Source organism: Brassica napus, chromosome C4 (assembly GCF_020379485.1).
Source record: "Brassica napus cultivar Da-Ae chromosome C4, Da-Ae, whole genome shotgun sequence".
In the NCBI taxonomy this organism is placed as follows: domain Eukaryota; kingdom Viridiplantae; phylum Streptophyta; class Magnoliopsida; order Brassicales; family Brassicaceae; genus Brassica; species Brassica napus.
This window is the reverse complement of record NC_063447.1, coordinates 6,876,951-6,898,133: the sequence shown is the minus strand read 5'-3', so window position 1 is coordinate 6,898,133 and position 21,183 is coordinate 6,876,951. Positions and strand designations below refer to the sequence as shown.

Below are 21,183 nucleotides of genomic sequence, written 5' to 3'. Positions count from 1 at the left end.
AGTGATTTTTAGGTTTAAAAATGTTTTTACAGAAAGAAAAAAAAGCATGCAAATGTGCGAAATTCTGAATGCAGTTTACAAAAGAAAAAAAAGTGCGAAATTCTCAAACTATAATAAATAAAATATGTTTTCAATTTGTTTTGTAAAATCCTTCCTCCTTTCACGGTCCAATAATACTCTCTCTCTCTCTCTCTCTCTCTCTCTCTCTCTCTCTCTCTCCTGCGTCTTAACACCCGCCGCTCGAATCGAATCCACACACAGAAAATCCGTTCCGGTTCACGAAATTGGTAAACCATCTTAACGTGGCCGGCCATCAATTCAATGGAGAGAGAGACAGATAACTAGTAGCTACCTCGATTTTAAACTTCTTTCCACCTAACGAGCAAACTCATCATCGCCCGAGAGCTGATCAACCTCAACAATGCCGTTGACGAGGTACCAGTCTCGTAACGAGTACGGATTAGCAGATCCGGATCTGTACCAATCCGCCGATAAGGATGACCCCGAGGCTCTCCTCGAAGGCGTCGCCATGGCTGGTCTCGTCGGCCTATTGCGTCAACTCGGTGACCTCGCCGAGTAAGTTTTTTTTGTGAATTCACGCGTAATTGAGCTCGAATCGCGTTGAATTGACGAATCTGATCGGGAATTGACTTATAGGTTTGCTGCTGAGATGTTCCATGACTTGCACGAAGAAGTGATGGCTACAGCCTCTAGAAGCCACGGTCTTATGGCTCGTGTTCAACAGCTCGAATCTGAGTTACCGTTCGTTGAGAAGGCGTTGCTGTGCCAGACCGATCATTCACCCTTCTTTTCCAATAAAGGTCAGATCGATCATAAGCTTGATTGATTCTAGTGTAGTTAACCGTGTAATCAGTGTTGGTTTAGCTTCTGGTTAGTAAACCAAGAACAAGCTCACTATATAAGACTAGCTACATTTCGACTCATTTCACAGATAAGATCAATAAGAGCTCAATATTGGTGTTAGATGTTTGATTGTTGCTATGAATATTTTATGATCTTGTCAGCTATAAGCTGTTGGATTACTTCAAGCGAGCTTTCTAACTCTGTTTCAGGTGTGGAGTGGCATTCGAATCTACAACTGGAGCAGAGTGTGGTTACACGTGGCGACTTACCCCGATGTGTTATGGATTCTTATGAGGAATGTCGGGGTCCCCCACGGCTATTTCTTCTGGACAAGTGTGATTTTGATTTTTTTTTTTTTTTAAATCTCGTTTCTCTGGTTGTTTTGTGAGAGATGGGGGGTGATGTAAGATCTTTTGTGTGGTTTTGATTAGGTTTGATATTTCGGGAGCTGGGGCATGCTTGAAACGCTACACCGATCCATCATTTGTTAGGCACGAAACATCTTCATATGAAGCGTCGTGGGATGATATTCAGAGAGAGAAGAAATCACTGAAAGCAAAGGTATGTAGTACTTCCCAAAACCGGGAGGCTGTAGCTTGTGCGGTCTAGTGTGTGATACTTCTTGGTTTTGTTTTTGTTGGTCGATTTGCTTTAAAAAGTTGAATTTGTGCTTTTATGTTCTTGTTTAAGCGTAGCATTGAAGTTAGACAGATCCTAGGAAGATTCTCATGGTCTTGGTGTTTTAAATGTGTAATATTATCTTCCTCCGTGCAGTTCTCACATTCTCATAGTTTTTTTTCTTCTAATCTCATGCAGAGAAGAGTATCTCATTGGAGGAATGGAGGAACACCCGAAAATGCACTGACATCACATGCCAAGTGAGTAATATCTACTTTTGTGTTGTATGTTTGTCATTTCAGTTGTGCTTTCTATATAGTTTCTTAAAGTTGCTATATTCCAATTAATTAATGACTGACGATGCTTGCTTCAAATCATTTATCTGGCACAGATTGCATGAATTATTTAGGGAGGAGCATTTAGAGGCTATTCATACAGATCCAGCGCGGGTTGTGAAGCTGAAAACTAGAAAGCTGGATGGCTATTCCCTTATTTCAAAATCAGGGGAAAGCTACATGGGGAGATTTGTGCAGACATCTGTCAACGATGAAGCAGGTTATGAAAATATTTCCCTGAACCAGCCCGAACTATTGACATGGAATATAGACAGTGCCAAAGACGTAGTGACCGATATACCTGAAATCAGTATGGTGGATGCTCCCGAAAAGTCTCACGCTGGAACCAGAACAGATGTTTCATTGCCAAATCAGCTGGAAAATGCGGGTTTTATTGAAAAGGACATAGAGACTGTGCCTGAATCTACTCACAACGGGTTCCCTGGTACGACTTTAACAAAAGATTCACAGACCAATTTGAATGGAAAGCAAGGATTTCTTCAACACAGGAGTTATTCTGAAGATTTAACCAGCGAGGCTGACAATTATGTTGATGCACCAGCCACCATGGAGTCAGAAACAGAAACAGATGATGAGTATAGTAGACTTAAGCATAGATCAGATGCGTTGAATGATGGGAATCATCATACATATTCTGATGTGGATGAAAAGAGGGAAAACCCACCTCAATTTTCATTTCTTCATTCAGTTGGAAACACACCAGTATCAGAAAATGGGCAAGGCTCGTTTGGGAAACGGAGCACTAGTTGTTCTTACTCGGACACTGCAAGCGTATCCATTGATGATCAGTCTGACGGAGAGAAATTTTCTGGACGTTTACCTTCTACTTCTAGTGTTAAAAGTGAGCTGGTTGGTCCCTCGTCTACCGCAACTCCTGAAGCCAACAAAGTTTCTCATGATTCTAATGTTCAGGAGTCAGTTAGCAGCAGCAATGCAGACGGCCAGGCATCATTTATTTCCAATGATTCATGTTCAAGTACAAGGTCAGTCTCTCAGAATGCTGAATCATGTTCACTGACTGTTCAATCTTTAGCACCAGAAGTCGTTGAAACGTCTGCAGAACTTGCTAGAATTAATCCGGTTAAGGGGGGCAATGATGGAAGCGAGGTGGATCCAGTCGATTCAAGATCTGGTGCGTCTTTTGATGTTAAAAACTCTAACTTTCCTTCTGAAACTTCGTCAGTTAGTTCAACTTCTGAAGGAAGCAAATACGATACGGCCGTTCAGAAGAATTGCATGGTTGATTATTCTTCAAATGTAGCAAACTCAGTCCCTGGTCCTCCAGTGTTTTTTGATAGTCAAACAGGTGAACAGTTACCTGTCGCTGATAATGATGTTGAGACAGACTCTCCAGCTGCAGCAAACTTAGGCAACGATACTGAAAGCTGTGATGGTAGTAGCCGAACAGGAGAAGTGTTACCTTTCTCAGCTGGGATGGAGATGGAAGTTTCACCTGATTTTCCCTCCAAAGTTTGTCTTCCTGGTACGATAGACGAAAGTCTCTTTGAAGATACTCTTGATGATGAAACCCCTTCCGCTACAGTGGCTAATGCAGTTTCTGGCGTTGATTCTCGAAGCGCTGATGTTGACAATGAACAGTCATGTGCCTTTGGTACCACTGCTGAGGTCTCTATTTCAGAGTCCCATGAAGACACACTGGAGAATGGAATGTCCGCGCCTACTGAACTTGATAGTATGCTGACTTCTGCTTTTAACTCAGGAGGAGAGAAATCGGTGGGATATGCTTCACCTAATTGTAGCAGATTCGATGAACAGATCTCTGATATACCTGCTGAATTTCATTCCAGTCACATCCATGATGAAGGCGTTCATGACCTTCCTGGGCTGGACAACATATCCACAGACATTGTCCCGAAGGAAGACCTTGCTGTATCAGATAATCACGCTGACATTTCCAGTGATGATGAAGATCATGCTGTTAGCCTGTCATCTACTAGTATGAAAGGTTCTCTGCCTTGGAGATCGACCAATACTTCTAAATCGTCATCTGAAGCTACAGACACCTGCCATGATACAGCTGTGGAGTCTAACGGGATATTACCAGCGAAGAATAATTCAGAGTCAGAGAAAACAGTGCAGGAAAGCCCACTGGAAGCGTCTTCAGAAGGTCTGGGTACTTCCCAAGACAATAATGACCTGGCAGGTAGTGAATCTGTAAGTCCCATGATATCTCTTGATCAAAGTAACAGAGACACAGAAACCAAATCTCCTTGTGAGAGCATTCCTGATGAAAATGGCATAGACTCTTTGCCAGCGAATAATCTGAACCTTTTAGAGAGTTTGACTACCGAGCCGTTGGTTAAAGTGAAAACGCCTTGTGTAAGCCATGCATTAGAAGATGAGGAATTGAAGCAGTCAAGTGTTTCCAGGGGCTTAGAGTTTGTACCACAATCAGCAGGCATAGAATGGAACAATCCTAACCAAGAGTTGAATCTGGATCCTATTTTCCCTAGCTTTGGTCTGATCCCTGAGACCACTACACCTAATCAGGAGGACATGCCACCGCTCCCACCCCTTCCTCCTATGCAATGGCGTATTGGAAAGGCTCCACAATCTTTTCTTCCTAACTTCATGGGAGAATTAGGCGAAACCAGTAGTTCTGCTCCGTCAGCCTCACCACCCTCTGGATCCAGCTTGAATGTTCAAATGTGGTCAACACCAGAGCTGTCAGAATCTCTAGGAAGGGAGAAATCAGAACAACTTCCTGGAGAGTCTATGACCAGTGAATCAGAAAAGCCGTTGCATTCATCCATTAAGTTCCCGTCCGTTGCCACTGATTTGAATAGTCAGTACGACAGTTTCGGCTCCCAGAGAACTCAGTCTGCGGATCCTTCTATTGAGCTCCTTGCAATTCCTAACCACGGGAGTATAGAGGATGTTGGTTCTGAAGAGAACAATCTTTTGGCTGACCATGCTTCTCAGAACCAAGAGCTCATTTCTGCACAAAAGTCGTCATTGCAGATGCCTCAGGAGCCTTCAGCTGAAAACGAAGATTTCGAAGACGACACAGATGTGCAGGTTTCAGAAACCTCAAGAGGTCAGAAAGATTGTCTTGAAACCGAAGCGTTGACACCACCTCAGTCAGCAAAGGTGGAAGATAATGGTCATTCCGATCCTGATGCTTCAAATGCAGAAACAGCAGAACCATCAAACTCTTCGGTTCAGAAGATAACTCCTGCTTCAGTGGGAGATGCTATGTGGCCTGTCAACGCATTCACTGTTGCACCTACATTGGACACAGATAAACTAGAAGAGGTCCCTATGGTTAAACTTCCCCGTCCAAGAAGTCCGCTTGTCGATGCCGTTGCAGCTCATGACAGACGCACGGTAACAGTTACATCTCATCTCCAATACCATACTCTTGCTAAAAGAAATGTTTCTCTAAATCCCTTGTTCTAATGATTTGCCAGCTGAAGAAAGTCTCTGAGAGGGTCCAACCACCAATCAAATCAAAGCAAGATGACAAAGATTCATTGCTTGCACAAATAAGAAACAAGGTAACTCCCATTCTTCTTACCTTACACAGAAAAATTTGATCAGGAGTTGTATGACCTTGGTTTGTTTATGCAGTCCGTTAGTCTGAAGCCTGCTGTAGCGACACGTCCAAGCATTCAAACTGGTCCTAAAACGAACCTAAGGGTAGCTGCAATCTTAGAAAAAGCAAACACAATACGCCAGGTCTGTCGTCTCTCTTTCCATCTCCTTATTTTTACTCTTTGTGGCCCTTCATAATTCTAAAGGCCTCATGTCAAAGCGTTTCGACCAAATACAATATCAACTTGTTTTTCTCAATGGCTCACACATCTGAAAACACGTAATGATCGTTGGATACACACTGGTGCAGGCAATGGCTGGAAGCGATGAGGATGAAGATTCAGATAGTTGGAGTGATTCTTGAGTCATGGTCGCTGGGTACACAGTTAACTTTTTCTGTCGTGTTGGTTCTTGTTTGATGATGAGTGCACCAAGCAGCGCTCTGAGTCAGGTAGGTTATACAATTTATATGTCAGACATAATATCAAATATGTACGGTCATTGCTTAAATATATGTTATCGTATATAACTATATACTATTTTGCTTATAGGTGTGTGTGCATGTTGTAAGTAAACTCCGGAATTTGTATTAGTTTTACGGATGTTTGTGGTTTTTCTAATCATTCTTTTTCTTTCGTGAGATTATTTTAGTTGGCTATGTAATGTGAAATCATTTGTGTCCTTTGGTATGTGGTTCTCCAACCGGTCATACCAGTACAAAGAACACTTCCAAGGCAATATTTGGTTACTCTGTTACAAAGTAATCTCAAACCAAATCGAGGAAGCTGAAATTGAACTAAATATACTTTTTATATGAACTCCGGACCGAGCCTAATTTGATTATATTACAAAGAAACCAAACCGGATAAATTAAAAATATCAATTTCAATTTTAGTTAATAAATATAGTGATCTATAACCATAAGCACAAGCTTAGAAGACGAAACGAACCCTTCTTTCGTCTTGGAGAATGAAACCATTCACAGCTGATCTGGCTTCCTTCCATTTTGCCCTTGACATCAACAGCTTCTACCCAGCACACACACAGCTTCGGTCTCTGTATCTGTTGGCTTACAGCTAGAAGCTCATTATCATGTGCCTTGCTTTCATGAACTGTAGAAGATATTAAATTGTTATTGGAGCGACGGCCTCTTTATCATCATTTGATTGCACATGGCGACGGCAAAGACAGTGTATGCTCCGTCCCCTAGACATTCCACTACCGTTCTTGTACATATCTCCCCCACTGCCGTGGAGTTTAATTCCATATCCAACCACAGCCTTTGAGAAAGATGTAACAAAAGGATAGACTAACATTTGGAGTTGAGTCAAGTTCTGTTTCACCATCAGCTCATGAATTTCGTCCAATGCATGACCATAAGTCATTGTTTTGCGGCAGAGAGAACAAGGACATGCATATACCAAGAGATATGCAGAGTGGAAACAACAAGCACAATCTTACAAGACGAAATGAACCCTTCTGTAGATGTCGTAGCTGTGTCATCTTCAGTGTAATCCAACAGCCATGTGATCTTGTTTTCTTCTTCTCTGCAACCATGATATTGTAAGAAACATATGCAACTTGCTAAATCTTCCAGTTGTCCATCTGAGTAGTTGAAGTTACCCATAGGATAAGCAACCACGTATAAATGGCAGAATCAGTCTCTTGCTCCCAAACTGAATATGTATTCATGAAGCCACTTGAGATTAGCACCATGTTGATCTTTCCCAACTGAAAACGTTTCTAATGGCCTAGATCTCCATTTGTGTTTCACTATCTTGTCTTGGGTTTCTTTCACCAGTGAGCTGGACCAACTCTAGATTTTTATGCAAAGTAATACAAATCTCTAGTACCTTGGCACGTTGATACTTTTTTGTAGAAAGCTTGCTCATAATCATCATATACCAAAGCTTCAGGTGTGCCTTCTTCCCAATCTTAAATACAGTACTTAGCTGCTCCAATTCGTGGTGTTGTGTCCAAAACCCACATCCTTGGTAGCTTGAAATATGGAGGTCGGAACAGTGATCCATAGAACAATATAAGTGATGTATCGTGGAAACCAACATCTCTTAACTTCATGACATTTTCATCTTTATAGCTCTTAACAAGACAAGGAAACTTCAAACTTGTGTGTGTGTCTCCATAAGAGATGTTGAAGTATCGGCAAAGATCAGCAGCAGAATCAGATTTCAGTACCATTACTAACCATCTGCTATAACCAATGTTACTTCACAGTAGCTCCAGTAACCATACTGAGTGATGTGTACCATTCTCATCTCTGTCTTGGGGTTTTCTGTTTATATTTAAAGTTCCAAAAAACTTATCACACTTCTGGATGCTGCTTCTTTTACCAAGAACAGAAGGTGTCTGATGCTGCCAAAATCGCTGCCTTGAAAATCAGCCTTGTTGGAACCATCGCCTCTTATCTTCTTATTTGGCGACAGAAGTGTGTTGACCTTGTGGCACTTCCTCTGCTTCTCCAGACTTTGTACTCAGCAGAAGACAGTTCTAGTTGCTTCTTTTCGGAATTGGCTAGAGTAACATCAACAAAGCTATCCAAATGTCGTGTGGACAAGCCACGAATAATGATATGACGACAGGTGAGAAGAAGATTAAGAAATTAGATTAGGTTCAATGGCTAAAATGCCTTGCATATATATACGGGTTACTGAATAACTAAACCAAAACACCTTATATATAATACTAGGGCAAACCCGCCCGTCCGTAGGGCGGGTGAATAAATGAAATGACCAAGGTTTTTATTATTTTCAGCGGTGGGCTGCATGTAGGTGATATCTAGAGAGTGTGGACTAATGTTAATGTGTTTAAGAGATGATGTAGGTTTTGTTTTTTACTTTGCCATTGGCAGAACATACTATATATTAATATTTGGATGTGGCAGTCAGAGTAAAAGAAAATGAGAGAATTTAATCTATTAATCGAGAGTCATATTTTTTATTTACAATATAAAAGTTTATGTTAGACCATTCGCTAAAACTAAATATCCTAAATTTACTCATATATAATATTTTCTTAACAGAAACGAATAAATAATATACTTCTAAACAATAAGGACATGATTATCCGAGTATTTAATAGGGTTTCTTAGTTTAAATATAAATTAAAAAAGGAAAATTCAAATTAACATAAATGCTGTTCATTTGGTCGACGCAGCCACCTGTGGCTGCGTCAATGTTTTCCGGAAAAGCTTGTTCGTTTCATTGACGCGGGTACCTGCGTCTGCGTCTGCGGCATAACGCAGCGTCATGTGTCTGACGCCGTAAAATCCTGCATCTGCGTCTGTTTTTGCGTCAACTTAACCTAATTAAAATTTTACCCCTAACCTAATTCATTATTTACAGAAATACCTAAAGTCTAATAGCCGCAGACGCAGCCTTCTCCCCATCGACGCAACCCTCTTCTCTCGATCTCAGACGCCTCTCAAGCTCTCTGTCTCGATCCCGACATCTCAAGCTCTCTCTCTCGAAGCTCTCTCTTATCCATATCTCTCGATCTCGAACCGAGCTCTCTCTCTCTCTCTCTCTCTCTCTCGATCTCGAACCCAACTCATCTCATCTCGAAGCTCTCTTCTCCATGGCATCTCATCTCGAAGCTCTCTTCTCCATAGCATCTCGAGCTCGGCCAAACCCATCTCTTCCTTTTCTCCATGAGGTAATTGTCTCTGTTCTAAAGCATTTTGGTTTCAAGCATCGTTGATTACTCTTTCTTCATTTCAAGAATAAGATTTGCCATTACTTTGATTCTTTGGTTCAACTAGAATGGACCAAACATCGTTGATTAAACGTGTTGTGTGTTTTTTTTTTCAGCACTTAAGTGTGTTCCGTGTTCAGCCTTGTCTCAAGTTCTCCGAAGCTTCTTCATCTCTCACTCTATCGTAAGGTTCGTCACTCACTCTAGCTATCATCCTCGTATAGAATCTGAAGCTGTGTGTTTGCTTTATATATGGCTCTCTACTTCTCTAGTCTTCTTAACGTTTGTGTTCATACGTTAAGAAAAATATAAATGTGTTGTGTTTGCTTTGTTTTTCTCAGCACATCGATCTCGAGCTCTCCCAAGCTTCGTCTCTCACTCTCAACATCTTCTAAAGCTCTCCAAGCTTTGTCTCTCACTCTCAACATCAGCTGTGTATGTGTGTCTCAAGCTCTCCCAAGCTTCGTCTGACTCTCCGTGCTCTTTCTCTCGATCTCTTCTCCAACGCATCTAGAGCTTAAGGTAACTGTCTCTGGATTACTTGAGTTTTTTTTTTATTGGTTGTGAGTTCATATAAACGAGATGACAGCATAGATGATAACTTTATGTTCTCATTGCTTATTCTTTCTGCCTTTTTTTTGCAGGTCTCAGGCTCGCAAGCTCAAACCCTCTCTCAGGCTCACTCTCTCGATGGCAAAAGATGTAAGCTCAGACCTTTTCTTGTTTGCATTGTATGAAACTTGAGTTGTGTATAGAAATGTCTTTAGGTGTATTGAACTTGAGTTTGTGTATAGAAATGTCTTTAGGTGTATGGAACTTGAGTTTATGAGTTTATAAATGGAACTTGCTGTATGTGTTTTGCTTTAGACTTGGACACCTGAGGAAACTAGGTATTTTTTCGAACTCTATGCGGAAGAGAGAAGAAAAAGAAATAAGGCTGGTATATCAATGAATAAAGTGGGGAAAGCAAACATTATGGAGGCGTTTGAACAGCGGTTTAAGAAGAATTTACCTGATTAGAGGCCCTACAAGAGCAAGTATGACACCAGTAGGAAGAAATACATTAAGATTAAGACGCTGACTCAAAATAGGACAGGGCTTGGGTTTGATGACATGGGAAGGATTGACATGTCAGATGATTGGTGGAGTGAACGCGAAAGGGTCAGTTTCACATTATTCTCTCTTCAGTTTCACATTTTAGTATATAGCATAATGATGATAAACAGCTTATATTACATTTTTTTTCTCTGTTAATGACATTGCTATCACTAACTTACTCTTTCTTTTTTGCTGTATAGGAGTGTCCAGAGATTAGAAGATCTGTATGCAAAGAGATTAGTAATATGGATATGTTTGAAGCAGAATTTGGTGGTGTAGTAGTAACGGGAGCTGAAGGATGGAGCGCTCAACATGGAGAAGCCAGTTTGAACTCTAGAGTGGGTGAAGATAATGGTGATGATGAAGCTGATTCTCAGCCAGCAGCAGAAACTCAAGCATTGGAGACAGAAACACAGCCACAAGCCCCACGCCAAACTCAGCCATCGACTCAGACTCATTCTGGAAGTTCAAGAGCAAAAAGAAGGCGTAAGTAGAAAGACATGGTTGTAGAAGCTTGTGTGAAACAGACTGGATCTCTTGAGGTGAAGAACAAGATAGCGGAACGGATGTTGGAGCGTCAAGAAGCTTTTAGTATTGAGAATGTGTTGGAGATATTGTATGCTTTGCCTGAAGTGAGAGAGTGGTCTCCACTATATGAAGCAGCAATAGAAATTCTCATAGATAATGAAGGGAACCGAAGAGCCTTTGTAACAATGAAGACAGATGAAGCTAAGATTAGGTTTCTGGAGCTTAGGACTAAGATAAAACGCGATGATGACTAGTATGGAATCTAAGATTAGTCTTCTTTTGTGTTCTTGATGGAACTAGTATAGAGCTTAGGACTAGTCTTCTTTGTGATCTTGCTGGAACTACTATGGAGTTTAGGACTAGTCATCTTTTGTGATCTTGCTGGTCTGATCTTTGTATGAGTCTTTTGTGATCTTGTTGGTTTGATCCTTGTATGAACTCTGCCTTTTGTCGCTTTATATATATGGTCTTTTTATGTTTCTTTACTTGCTGTATCCACATATTTATAAATATGTAAAACATGTTGGTCTTAGGATGATTTTATTATAGGTCATGTTTCTTGCCGTGTGTGCATTTTAATATACTTGCCGTGTGTGCATTTTAATATGTGTCATTTATATTAGGCTGTGTCTTGTATTGCTTTCATCGATCTCTACATATTGTTTTGGTGCTGATAATAATCTTATACATTGTTTTGTAGATGCTTGAAAGATGGATATTGCAAGATGAAGATGGAGATTATGATGATGAACTTGGTTTGTTTGATGCGCCTATTACTGAGAGATTGAGTCATAGAACAGATCGAGGAGCAGGAAGGCGTCATGTTCAACAACTTATGTTTGAATCTAATCAGCAATGTTATGACATTCTTCGCATGAATCAAAGGACGTTTGAAGCTTTGTGCAAGATGCTAGCTGAGCGATATGGATTGAAAGAGACTCACCATGTCTACCTTGAAGAATCTGTGGCGATGTTTCTCGAGACTGTTGGTCAAGATAAGAAGAAGCGGGATATTGCTGCAAGGTATCAAAGGTCAGTGGATACAGTGCAAAGGAAGCTTGATGATGTCTTGAGTGCTATTCTCAAGTTTGTAGTGGATACATTAAGACCACAGGAAGGCGAGTTTGGAAGAGTAAATCATGTTTTGAGGAATGATGATCGGTATTGGCCTCATTTCAGAGATTGTATCGGAGCACTTGATGGAACGCATGTCCCAGTTCGCCCTCCAAGTCAAAATGCAGAAGCATACAGAGGCAGGAAGCAAGATCCTACAATGAATGTTCGTGCTATATGTAACTTCGATATGAAGTTCATATATGCATATGTCGGTGTACCTGGTAGAGCACATGATACAAAATCTTGACTCATTGTGCGAGGAACGAGGCTTCTTTTCCACATCCTCCTCCTGAAAAATATTATCTAGTTGACTCCGGATATCCGACCAGGACAGGGTATCTTGGTCTGCATCGTAATATGCGATTTCATCTTGGTCAATTTGCTACAGGAGGACCACCAGTTAGTGCACGAGAGTTGTTTAACCGAAAGCATTCAGGTTTGCGATCAGTGATTGAGAGGACATTTGGAGTATGGAAAGCAAAATGGAGGATTTTAGATCGTAAGCATCCAAAGTATGGTCTGGTCAAGTGGATTAAGCTGGTGACAGCGACGATGGCGCTACACAACTTCATACGTGATTCACATCGGGAAGATCATGATTTTGTACAGTGGCAAAGTGGTGATGGTGGAGAAGGAGAAGAAGCTGATAGTGACGGTGATGAAGAAGAAGAAGAAGAAGAAGAAGAAGAAGATGATGGTGATGGTGGTGGTGGTGGACATATTGTAGATGAGCCAGCCGGTGATAGAGCGATGGAAGCTTTATGTGATAACATCACAAATGAATATGGTAGAGGTCGTTTACCGTTTTAAATGTTTTTTTTGCTTATAACTTTGATGATCATTTATATGTGATATTTATTTAAGACTTAATATTTTTTTCTTTTATAATCAACTTAATGTATTAGCTTTTGTTTAGTGATAAATATTTTGAAGTATTATTTTTGTTTTAACTTAGCTTATAATTTATGATAAAAAAATATTTTTATATTCGTATATTTGACCAAAAATTTATATACCAAGTAACCACCATAATATTTAATGGATGTAAATATATTTAAATTACATTTTTTTATTTAAAATACAATTTTACAAATGTTTTAAAATAAAATATGAAGAAATAAAATGGCCGCAGCGTCTATCAAACGAACAACCCAAAAATCTGTTTCCTGCGTCGGCGTCGGCGTCGGCGTCAGCGTCAGCGTCAACTTCCTAACTTCTGAACGTTTCCTGAACGAACAATAAAACTATTTTCAAACGATTTAAAACTCCACCAAAAATATACCCAACACACAATACGCCGATACCTTACATAAGACCGTCTCTTTTTATGGTTTGTCTCCCGGCCTAGCTTCTATCCCTCCTCTCTCTTCACCCCCCTCCATCTCCTCCCCCCTCCCCTCCCCCCCCCTCCCCCCTCTCCCCTCCGCCGCGCCCCCCCTTCTCCCTCTCCCCTTCCCCTGTCCATCCGGAGCCAGACTTCTGGTGGACCTGCTGGTCGGAGCTAAGGCGCGGGGATGTTCCCAAGCTAATCCTGCCCACTTCCTTCCCAGCCCGCTCCCTAGTTTATTATCCAATTTTTATGACTCTCTCTCCTCTCCTTCCCTTGTCCCTCCCCGTAAGATCCCCCGCCCCTGGCTTTTTTCCTTTCACTGTTCGTATGTATCCCTTTTCTTACTTCATTCCCTTCTCCTGTTTTTGTGTAGTAACTCCCCCCCGTCCTTTCCTTTATTGGACCTTGAGAGTTACCTGGTCTTTTTTTTCTGGTCCCTTTCCCTGTTCCTCCTAGCTTACCTAAACTTAAAACCGGTTATTTTTTGATGGAGGCCTATTGAACCTTTTTTATTTTTACCGCTCTCCCCGAGTTAAGTTTGTAAAGCCTTGCTGTGTGGCCCTCTGTTAACCACCCCTCGGTTGTCTTTGTTTTGATCTTTGAGCTCTCTGTCAAGACTATGGTCTTAGTTTCCTGTCGTGCTATGGAGTTGTAGCTTGGATTGACTGTTCGCCTTTGTGGGAAGAATGTTTTGTTCTGGGGCTCCTCATAGTCACCTTGCCCCGATTGTAGTTTCTCATCCCCGTCCCTTTTCACTCCCCCTGCTCAAATTCCTAAGCCGGATGAGAATGCGTTTATTTCCCCTATAACCTGTTTGGAAGCTTTAGCGCCCTTACTTTCTGGCTCCATCACCTGCACGTTCCCCCTGTTCTCGCCCCTCCGTCCCTTTCCGTCCCCCGTGAGGGGGGTAGTGTTAAAATTGTTGTTTTACAATTCCCATGTGTTGGGTGGCTGGAGAGAGGGATCAGGGCCTCATTATTCGTTGCCGTTGCTCTAGATTCTACCTCCCCTAAGGCGTTTGTGAACCATAAAACGCCTTACCCTGTTTTTCCTGTCCTCTCCTAGATATAGTCTCCCATCACTTTCCTTAAAAACTATAGTAATTAACGCCCAGATAACTTTGTTCTAACCCTCTAACCTCCTAAGAAGGCATAAACCTTCTTCGCTTGTTTATTTTGATCTATCTCCGGTACCGACTAAATTTGAACAAGGTACGTAGTTTAAAAACTCGCCTTCCCCCTATAAATTTTTTTGTCGTTACTAAAAAAAGGGGTAATAATTTTAAATAACCAACTTTAACCTGATAAGGTAATGTAAAATAGCCCCTCATTATATTAAAATAAAAACATTTTTGCTTCGGCCCTAGGATATAGCACATCAAAGGCTTCATTTTAAATTTTTTAAACGTCCTTGGTTTGCATTTGCTAGAAAGTAATGGTAAGTATATTTTGTTAAACTCTCAGACTTGCCGTTTACCTCCACTTTTGCTCCCTTGTGTACACTCTCCTTCAAATCCTCTTCAAAAATAATGATATAAAAACTGATATTTTTCGTATCTGGTACTCCGCTCCTCCTTTCGCTTATTTATATGTATAAACATATTCCCAAGGCAAAAATTCATTAATGTGCATAGGTGTCCGTTATCGTGATTAGGCGATTTTTCCCCCTGATGCTTTGTGTTGTAAATAAAACACCCTCCCTCTATTATTGGCGTTTGTTGCCTTAGGGTGCGAAATCTTTTATTACCGCCTAAAAGATTCGCCTCCCGTCCTACCCGCAGATGTTTGATGAAAATGCTTCGCGTGGTGCGTGACCACGATGGTGATAAGACCATCCGGCCCCTCGAAACCTCCTTGTCACCTTGTTTCCCCTAAATGCGCCAACCCCTTAATCTCCCTGACTCCGTGCCTTCCTCCTTCTCCTAGACCTTTCCTTCTACCCTCCCCTCCTAGTCTGTTTAGTGCTGGGTGGATTGGAAACCTGGTAAGTGGCCGTCCTGAACCTCGGAAAGAATCTTGAGGCTTGGATTGTCCAGCGATTCTTGGTGAACATGAGGAAAGGGAGAAATCGCAGGTAAACAGTGCGGGTATGATCGGCTTGGCCCATCAGAGATTGTATCTCCCGCGTCCCCCATGTCCCCATTCACCCTCCAAGTCATAATGCAGAAGCATACAGGAGGCAGGAAGCGATAGCTACCTCCTGTTCGTGCTTATGTAGTTCGATATGAAGTTCATATATGCTATGTCGGTTACCTGGTACACATGATACAAAAATCTTGACTCATTTGCGAGGAACGAGGCTTCTTTTCCACATCCTCCTCTGAAAAATATTATTAGTTGACTCCGGATATCCGACCAGGACAGGGTATCTTGGTCTGCATCGTAATATGCGATTTCATCTTGGTCAATTTGCTACAGGAGGACCACCAGTTAGTGCACGAGAGTTGTTTAACCGAAAGCATTCAGGTTTGCGATCAGTGATTGAGAGGACATTTGGAGTATGGAAAGCAAAATGGAGGATTTTAGATCGTAAGCATCCAAAGTATGGTCTGTCAAGTGGATTAAGCTGACACAGCGACGATGGCGCTACACAACTTCATACGTGATTCACATCGGGAATGATCATGATTTTGTAGGGTGGCAAAGTGGTGGAGGGAGAAGAAGCTGATAGTGACGGTGATGAAGAAGAAAGAAGAAGAAGAAGAGAAGATGATGGTGATGGTGGTGATGTGTGGACATATTGTAGATGAGCCAGCCGGTGATAGCGATGGAAGCTTTATGTGATAACATCACAAATGATATGGTAGAGGTCGTTTACCGTTTTAAATGTTTTTTTTTGCTTAACTTTGATGATCATTTATATGTGATATTTATTTAAGACTTAATATTTTTTTCTTTTATAATCAACTTAATGTATTAGCTTTTGTTTAGTGATAAATATTTTGAAGTATTATTTTTGTTTTAACTTAGCTTATAATTTATAAAAAAAATATTTTTATATTCGTATATTTGACCAAAAATTATATACCAAGTAACCATTTTTTAATGGATGTAAATATATTTAAATTACATTTTAAATAAAATACAATTTAAAAATGTTTTAAATATATGAAGAAATAAAAATGGCCGCAGCCCAAAAATCAACCCAAAAATCTGTTTCCTGCGTCGGCGTCGGCGTCGGCGTCAGCGTCAGCTTCCTTCCTGCGTCTTCTGAACGAACTAATCTGCGTCGGCGTCTACGAAACGAATACAACTATTTTCATTGACGCTGAAGCCGACGCCAAAAACTGCGGCAACCAAACGAACATGACCATAAGCGACGTCTCTAAATTAGGGTACATAGAGACGTCTCTTGTAAGCCACGTGTTAGGGTGATATCAGTTTTGTAGCTTCTTCAATGGCGTCTTCTTCAACTAGTCTCATCTCCTCCTCCTCCTCCTCCTCCTCCACTAGGATTCTTCTCCCAGCCAAGTCTTCGCTTCCATCTCTCTCCCTCTCTTTCCTTCCAGCTCTCTCCTCTCCTTCCGCACTCGCTTCTCTCCGGTTTGCTCGACCCTCTTCCCTCACCTCAATCTGCTCCACTTCTCGCCGGAGCTTCGCCAGACCGTAAGTTAATTATCTAAATGTCGATACTTTCTTCGTCGGTATGATTGGGTTCAGCCTCCATGAGCTTATCATAAGACTTGGCTCTTTTCCTTGGTCCTTAGCTTTATGTATCCAATTTTATTGGCGATTCATAGTCTCTGTAACTATGTTTTGTGTAGATTTCACTTAAAGTCCAGAACTTTATCGACATTTTGTTCATAGGATTGTTAGTTTTATTGGCTATTCACAGTTTCTTTTAACTCTGTTGTGTAGATTACAGTAAAATTCCAGAACTGCTTGTTTTTTGCACATGGAGAATCTATTGAGACGAACCTTTTTTATTTTTTGTATGGTCTGGAACAAAGTTGGAATGTTCCTTTCTTAGCTGTACTAGTACCTGCTTAAAACAAGAATAAAATTGTAAAGCTTTGTTGTGGTTTCTCTGAATGTTGAGCTGATTTTGGACGAGACTAATGTGTGTGTGTGTATATGATAATCAAGCTTGTGGCATTGTAGTTTGGATAGACTGATTCAGTTCTTTCTTTGTTTTGATCTTTTTTTGCAGGAGCATCATGTCAAGACATGCGATGGTTTAGTTTCAGTTGTAGTCTATGGAGACCAAGAGAAGCCAGCATTGATCACTTACCCAGATGTAGCATTAAATTGTAAGAGTAGTGGTGAAATATATGCATTGGTTTATATTCACTTTCACATAACCTGATGTTAGATTGTTATGTTTGGCTAGACTTGTCTTGCTTCCAAGGACTGTTTCTCTGCCCTGAAGCAGTGTCTTTGCTCCTCCATAACTTCTGTCACGGAGTGGAGGAAGTCTTGTAGTTTTCTGTCTTGTTGTCTTGTAGCATTGGGAGTAAGCTAGTAGTTTTCTGTCGTGGAGGAAATCTTGTAGTTCTCGGTCATGTTTGATCACACACATATTCTCTCATTTTCAACCAACCAAGATCATCTTGTGTAGATATGTTTTTCATAAAATGTTTAATTTTTTTTAAGAACTCTTAATTAAGAGACTTGCATTGGAGATGGTAAATATTAAAATCTCTTAGCTATGTTTCTTAAGTCACTTTACTACTTAAAAACTATTAAAAAATAATTAAGACACCCTAATAAGAGCTTTGGGATAATGATGCTCTAACATTCCTAAGAAAAGCTAAATATATTCTTATGCTATTTTTTAATTGTTTATCATATTTAATCTAGACTAAATTATATGTATATATATATTACTAATTAGTTTTAAAATTAAATAGTACATTCCAGTTCTTTTATAATTAATATTAATTTTTTTACTAAACAAAATAAATAATAATTTATCGGTTGTAAGATTTTATGTTTGATTTTTGTAATGAAATAAAAACACCAAACTGAAATATGATATATTAAAATAAAATTATATTTTAAAAATATAATATAAATAATTTAATATAGTCACATACAAACATTTCAAGCATAAAATTTTTTAAACAAAAATTAATAAAATTTGTAATAATTAATGTAAAAGTAATGTTTAAATTAAACTATTAATATGATGTTGCATTTTTTTTTTTTTAAAGTAGGTGATTAATATATGATTAGTACGATTTCATCAAAAAAAACATCAATATAAACTTTCAAAATAATATTATATACTTAAAACTGATATTAATATATATCTTTATAACTTATTTTATACTTTAAATATTATTTTTAATATATATATATATATATCTGCACGTACGTATGTGCGGATTCAAGTCTAGTTAAATATTAAAGTAGAGTTTGCTAGATCAATCTCATGAACATATTCGAAGTAAAAAAAAAAAATTCTAAGTGGTATAAGTTTTTTGGTATTTATTAATCTCGCATCTTTTTTCTTCATTGCTTAAAAGTTTGATCTGAGGGAAAACATTCATAGGTTTGCATAAACTTAAATCACTCGTATAAACGTTGAAGTCAAACGGAATTCAGAAGATGGTTAAAATTATTTATTTTAAAGAAACTTTACCAGATGCTACATATTTTAAAAATTGATGCCGAAACATGATTCAAACAGAAAATAGTGGGTAGAGAGACTTCATGATCTTCGCCTATGCGACCCGTGCCTTCTTGGCAACCTTGGAAATTGCTGTTGCGGGAGGCGTATTGGTGTGGACACCAGTTGAAGTAATTCCTATAGTTGGTGCTTCCTCACGGTCGTCACCATCAGTGTCCACCTTAGTAAGCACTGAGATATTCCCAGGCATATCATCGCCATGATCATCTTTGCCATCCTGTTAAGACCGTCACTCTTCATTATTCCCATACTACAAAAGGACCAGAATGGAATATAATTTAAAACATATATGGGCAACGAACTCAGAGAGTGGCAAACGGTCACGTTCGTTCAAGATGCGTGATATAGTGAAGGTTTGGTGATTGGCAGCGAAATTGTAGCTGCTTGCTCTGACCTGGAAGGTGCAAGTCTTGCCAACCATTTGTGCAATAAAAGGGTAGCTGTGTGTCCTCTGGATTTCTCCCTCTCCAGCCTATGTGTCCAATTAATGAATTACAAATGAATAAATCAATAATTTGAGGATAATGGTGGATAATGATATGTGTTACGGTAGACACGTACCAAGATATGCATTTCCCATTGAAATCAACAAATAGACTTTCAGCAATCTCATCATCAATAGTTGTTTCCACACGATACATAAAATAAAATGTTTAAAATGTATGTTAGTTGCTGATGTATGGGACCTCATTTTAGGGTCCAACATATCGAAGGAAACCAACTGCATTGGTGTTACTGCAGGTTGTCAAGTAAAAGATGAGACCGTCCGCTGAAGCTTCTTTGTACATCTGGAGCAAGAGACATAGCACCAGCCTTTATCCATATTAAATCTAGTGACCTTCATGGGGCAGACAAATTCAACCTCTACATTTTACATTAACAGAATCACATGCAAAATACAATCATACTAAAGATTATTGTACAACCTAAGGCTGGGAGTGAGGATAAACTCGTTTAGTTCAGCTATGGTCACAGGCTCAACCTTGGATTAACCGCTCAGCAGTGAAGCTGATGATGTGTTCCCAGTGTCTTGAGAGACCAGCCTGTAATGATGGACAGTAACCCGTCAGAGCATGTAGTGGATAAGTCATAGAACAAACCAAATCTGGACGTAAAAGTGAAAGAACTACCAAATACTTACTTGTAAAATAGGTTTCCTCTGCATTAGTCTCCTTGTCAAAATAAAGTTGTCTCCCAGATGTGGCATTCAGGAACAGACGCCTGCAAATCAATAGTGTTGTAAGTATTCCAAGAAGCATTAGGGTCGATCTTAGTTAAACAATACAGAGAATATGTGGCAGAGTACCTCTTACTATTGTAGGACTTATGCTAGCCGTCCAGGTGGCTGTGGAATGATACAACATCTGAGTCAAACATACTCAACGTCCTAGAAACATCACTCTGAGGAGAAAAACAGTGTAAGGAATGCTCAACATTTTTTTTTTTATATAGATGTGAGCTCAGCGATTATTCCTGAAAAGGATTAACATTTTAAGATCTTAAAGGTTGCAATGGTGAGTCTGTGTGAAACTGCTAGTAAGTGGATTACCTAGAAGCTGGGTATTTGTGTTGGCTAGGCCAAGCAGTGAGAAACTGCTAGTAAGTGGATTACCTAGAAGTTGGGTATTTGTGTTGGCTAGGCCAAGCAGCTGATTTTTGAGTTCGAAACCTGAAGTGTTCTTCTGGAATTGGGGAAACCGGTTCGGTTAACTAATAAAAACTGGTTGAATCACTCAACCATATCAATAGAGGAGAGTCCGACAGACTAAAATTTTGATTACACCTAGTGACATCAAAGCTGCTCAAAGAGAACATAGAACCCGCCTTTAAGTGCCGTCTGTAGGTAGTGAGATGGTGAACTTCCTGGCATGAATGTCGCCTGAAAATGAAAATAAAATAAAATAAGCAACAACAGGATTCGAAACCACTCCGAAAAAGGAAAAATTGAATTTCGCAAACATTTTTGGATATATATGAGCCTAACGCCTCCGTGTGTTCAAAGACTACGATGGACATGAGTTTTAAGAACTGGGCAAAAGATTATTAAAAAAAAACTTAATCAACATCCGGATTCGAAACCATTTCCCAAAAATAAAAAAAATGTTATTTGAAAACAACCGGATTTGGCAAAATACGAACGAAAGAACAGTTTGCTCTGAGAACATATTTTTGATAACTATGATCCTAAATGCTGTCGCGTGTTCAAACACTACGACGAACATGATTTGTTTTAGAACCAAGTTTCGATTGTTATAGGATTGGTGAGGATGATGATTATGGAACGAAGACTGCCCTTTAATAGGTAAAGTTTCACCGACTTGGAGAGAGTTACGAAGTATTGAATGAGATGGTGTGGGTCCAAGGAGTAAAGATGGC

At 39.9% G+C, this 21,183-nt stretch overlaps 2 protein-coding genes and 2 long non-coding RNA genes across 4 annotated transcripts; 3 read left to right on the top strand and 1 right to left on the bottom strand.

Moving 5' to 3' along the window:
* The first annotated feature begins 147 nt into the window (after positions 1-147).
* LOC106410325 (protein SCAR2) lies at positions 148-6,038 on the top strand. The gene is made up of 9 exons (XM_013850820.3): positions 148-576; positions 658-821; positions 1,074-1,197; positions 1,296-1,425; positions 1,681-1,742; positions 1,874-5,186; positions 5,270-5,356; positions 5,430-5,537; positions 5,704-6,038. The coding sequence occupies exons 1-9, from the start codon at positions 422-424 to the stop codon at positions 5,755-5,757; spliced, it is 4,197 nt and encodes a 1,398-aa protein (XP_013706274.2). The 5' UTR covers positions 148-421; the 3' UTR covers positions 5,758-6,038.
* Positions 6,039-11,604: 5,566 nt separating this feature from the next.
* LOC125585760 lies at positions 11,605-15,959 on the top strand. The gene is made up of 4 exons (XM_048755409.1): positions 11,605-12,067; positions 12,235-12,501; positions 15,594-15,717; positions 15,812-15,959. Exons 1-4 carry the CDS (start codon positions 11,605-11,607, stop codon positions 15,957-15,959), a joined length of 1,002 nt encoding a protein of 333 aa, XP_048611366.1.
* A 572-nt stretch (positions 15,960-16,531) lies between these two features.
* On the top strand, positions 16,532-17,824 carry LOC125585089. Its single transcript, XR_007321964.1, has 3 exons — positions 16,532-16,781; positions 17,326-17,425; positions 17,506-17,824. It is a non-coding gene; the product is annotated as an uncharacterized LOC125585089 (long non-coding RNA).
* A 1,541-nt stretch (positions 17,825-19,365) lies between these two features.
* Positions 19,366-20,710, bottom strand: LOC106374424. The gene is made up of 3 exons (XR_002659872.2): positions 20,114-20,710; positions 19,949-20,028; positions 19,366-19,850 (listed from the first exon to the last, which is right to left on the bottom strand). It is a non-coding gene; the product is annotated as an uncharacterized LOC106374424 (long non-coding RNA).
* Between the last annotated feature and the right edge of the window lie 473 nt (positions 20,711-21,183).

Coding starts and splice junctions, on each gene's coding strand:
- LOC106410325 (XM_013850820.3), top strand. CDS start 422: ATGCCGTTGACGAGGTACCAGTCTCGTAACGAGTACGGATTAGCAGAT. Junction 5,357..5,429: donor TTGCACAAATAAGAAACAAG/GTAACTCCCATT, acceptor TTGTTTATGCAG/TCCGTTAGTCTGAAGCCTGC. Junction 5,538..5,703: donor AAGCAAACACAATACGCCAG/GTCTGTCGTCTC, acceptor ACACTGGTGCAG/GCAATGGCTGGAAGCGATGA.
- LOC125585760 (XM_048755409.1), top strand. CDS start 11,605: ATGAATCAAAGGACGTTTGAAGCTTTGTGCAAGATGCTAGCTGAGCGA. Junction 12,068..12,234: donor TGCATATGTCGGTGTACCTG/GTAGAGCACATG, acceptor AATTTGCTACAG/GAGGACCACCAGTTAGTGCA. Junction 12,502..15,593: donor AGAAGAAGCTGATAGTGACG/GTGATGAAGAAG, acceptor AATTTGCTACAG/GAGGACCACCAGTTAGTGCA.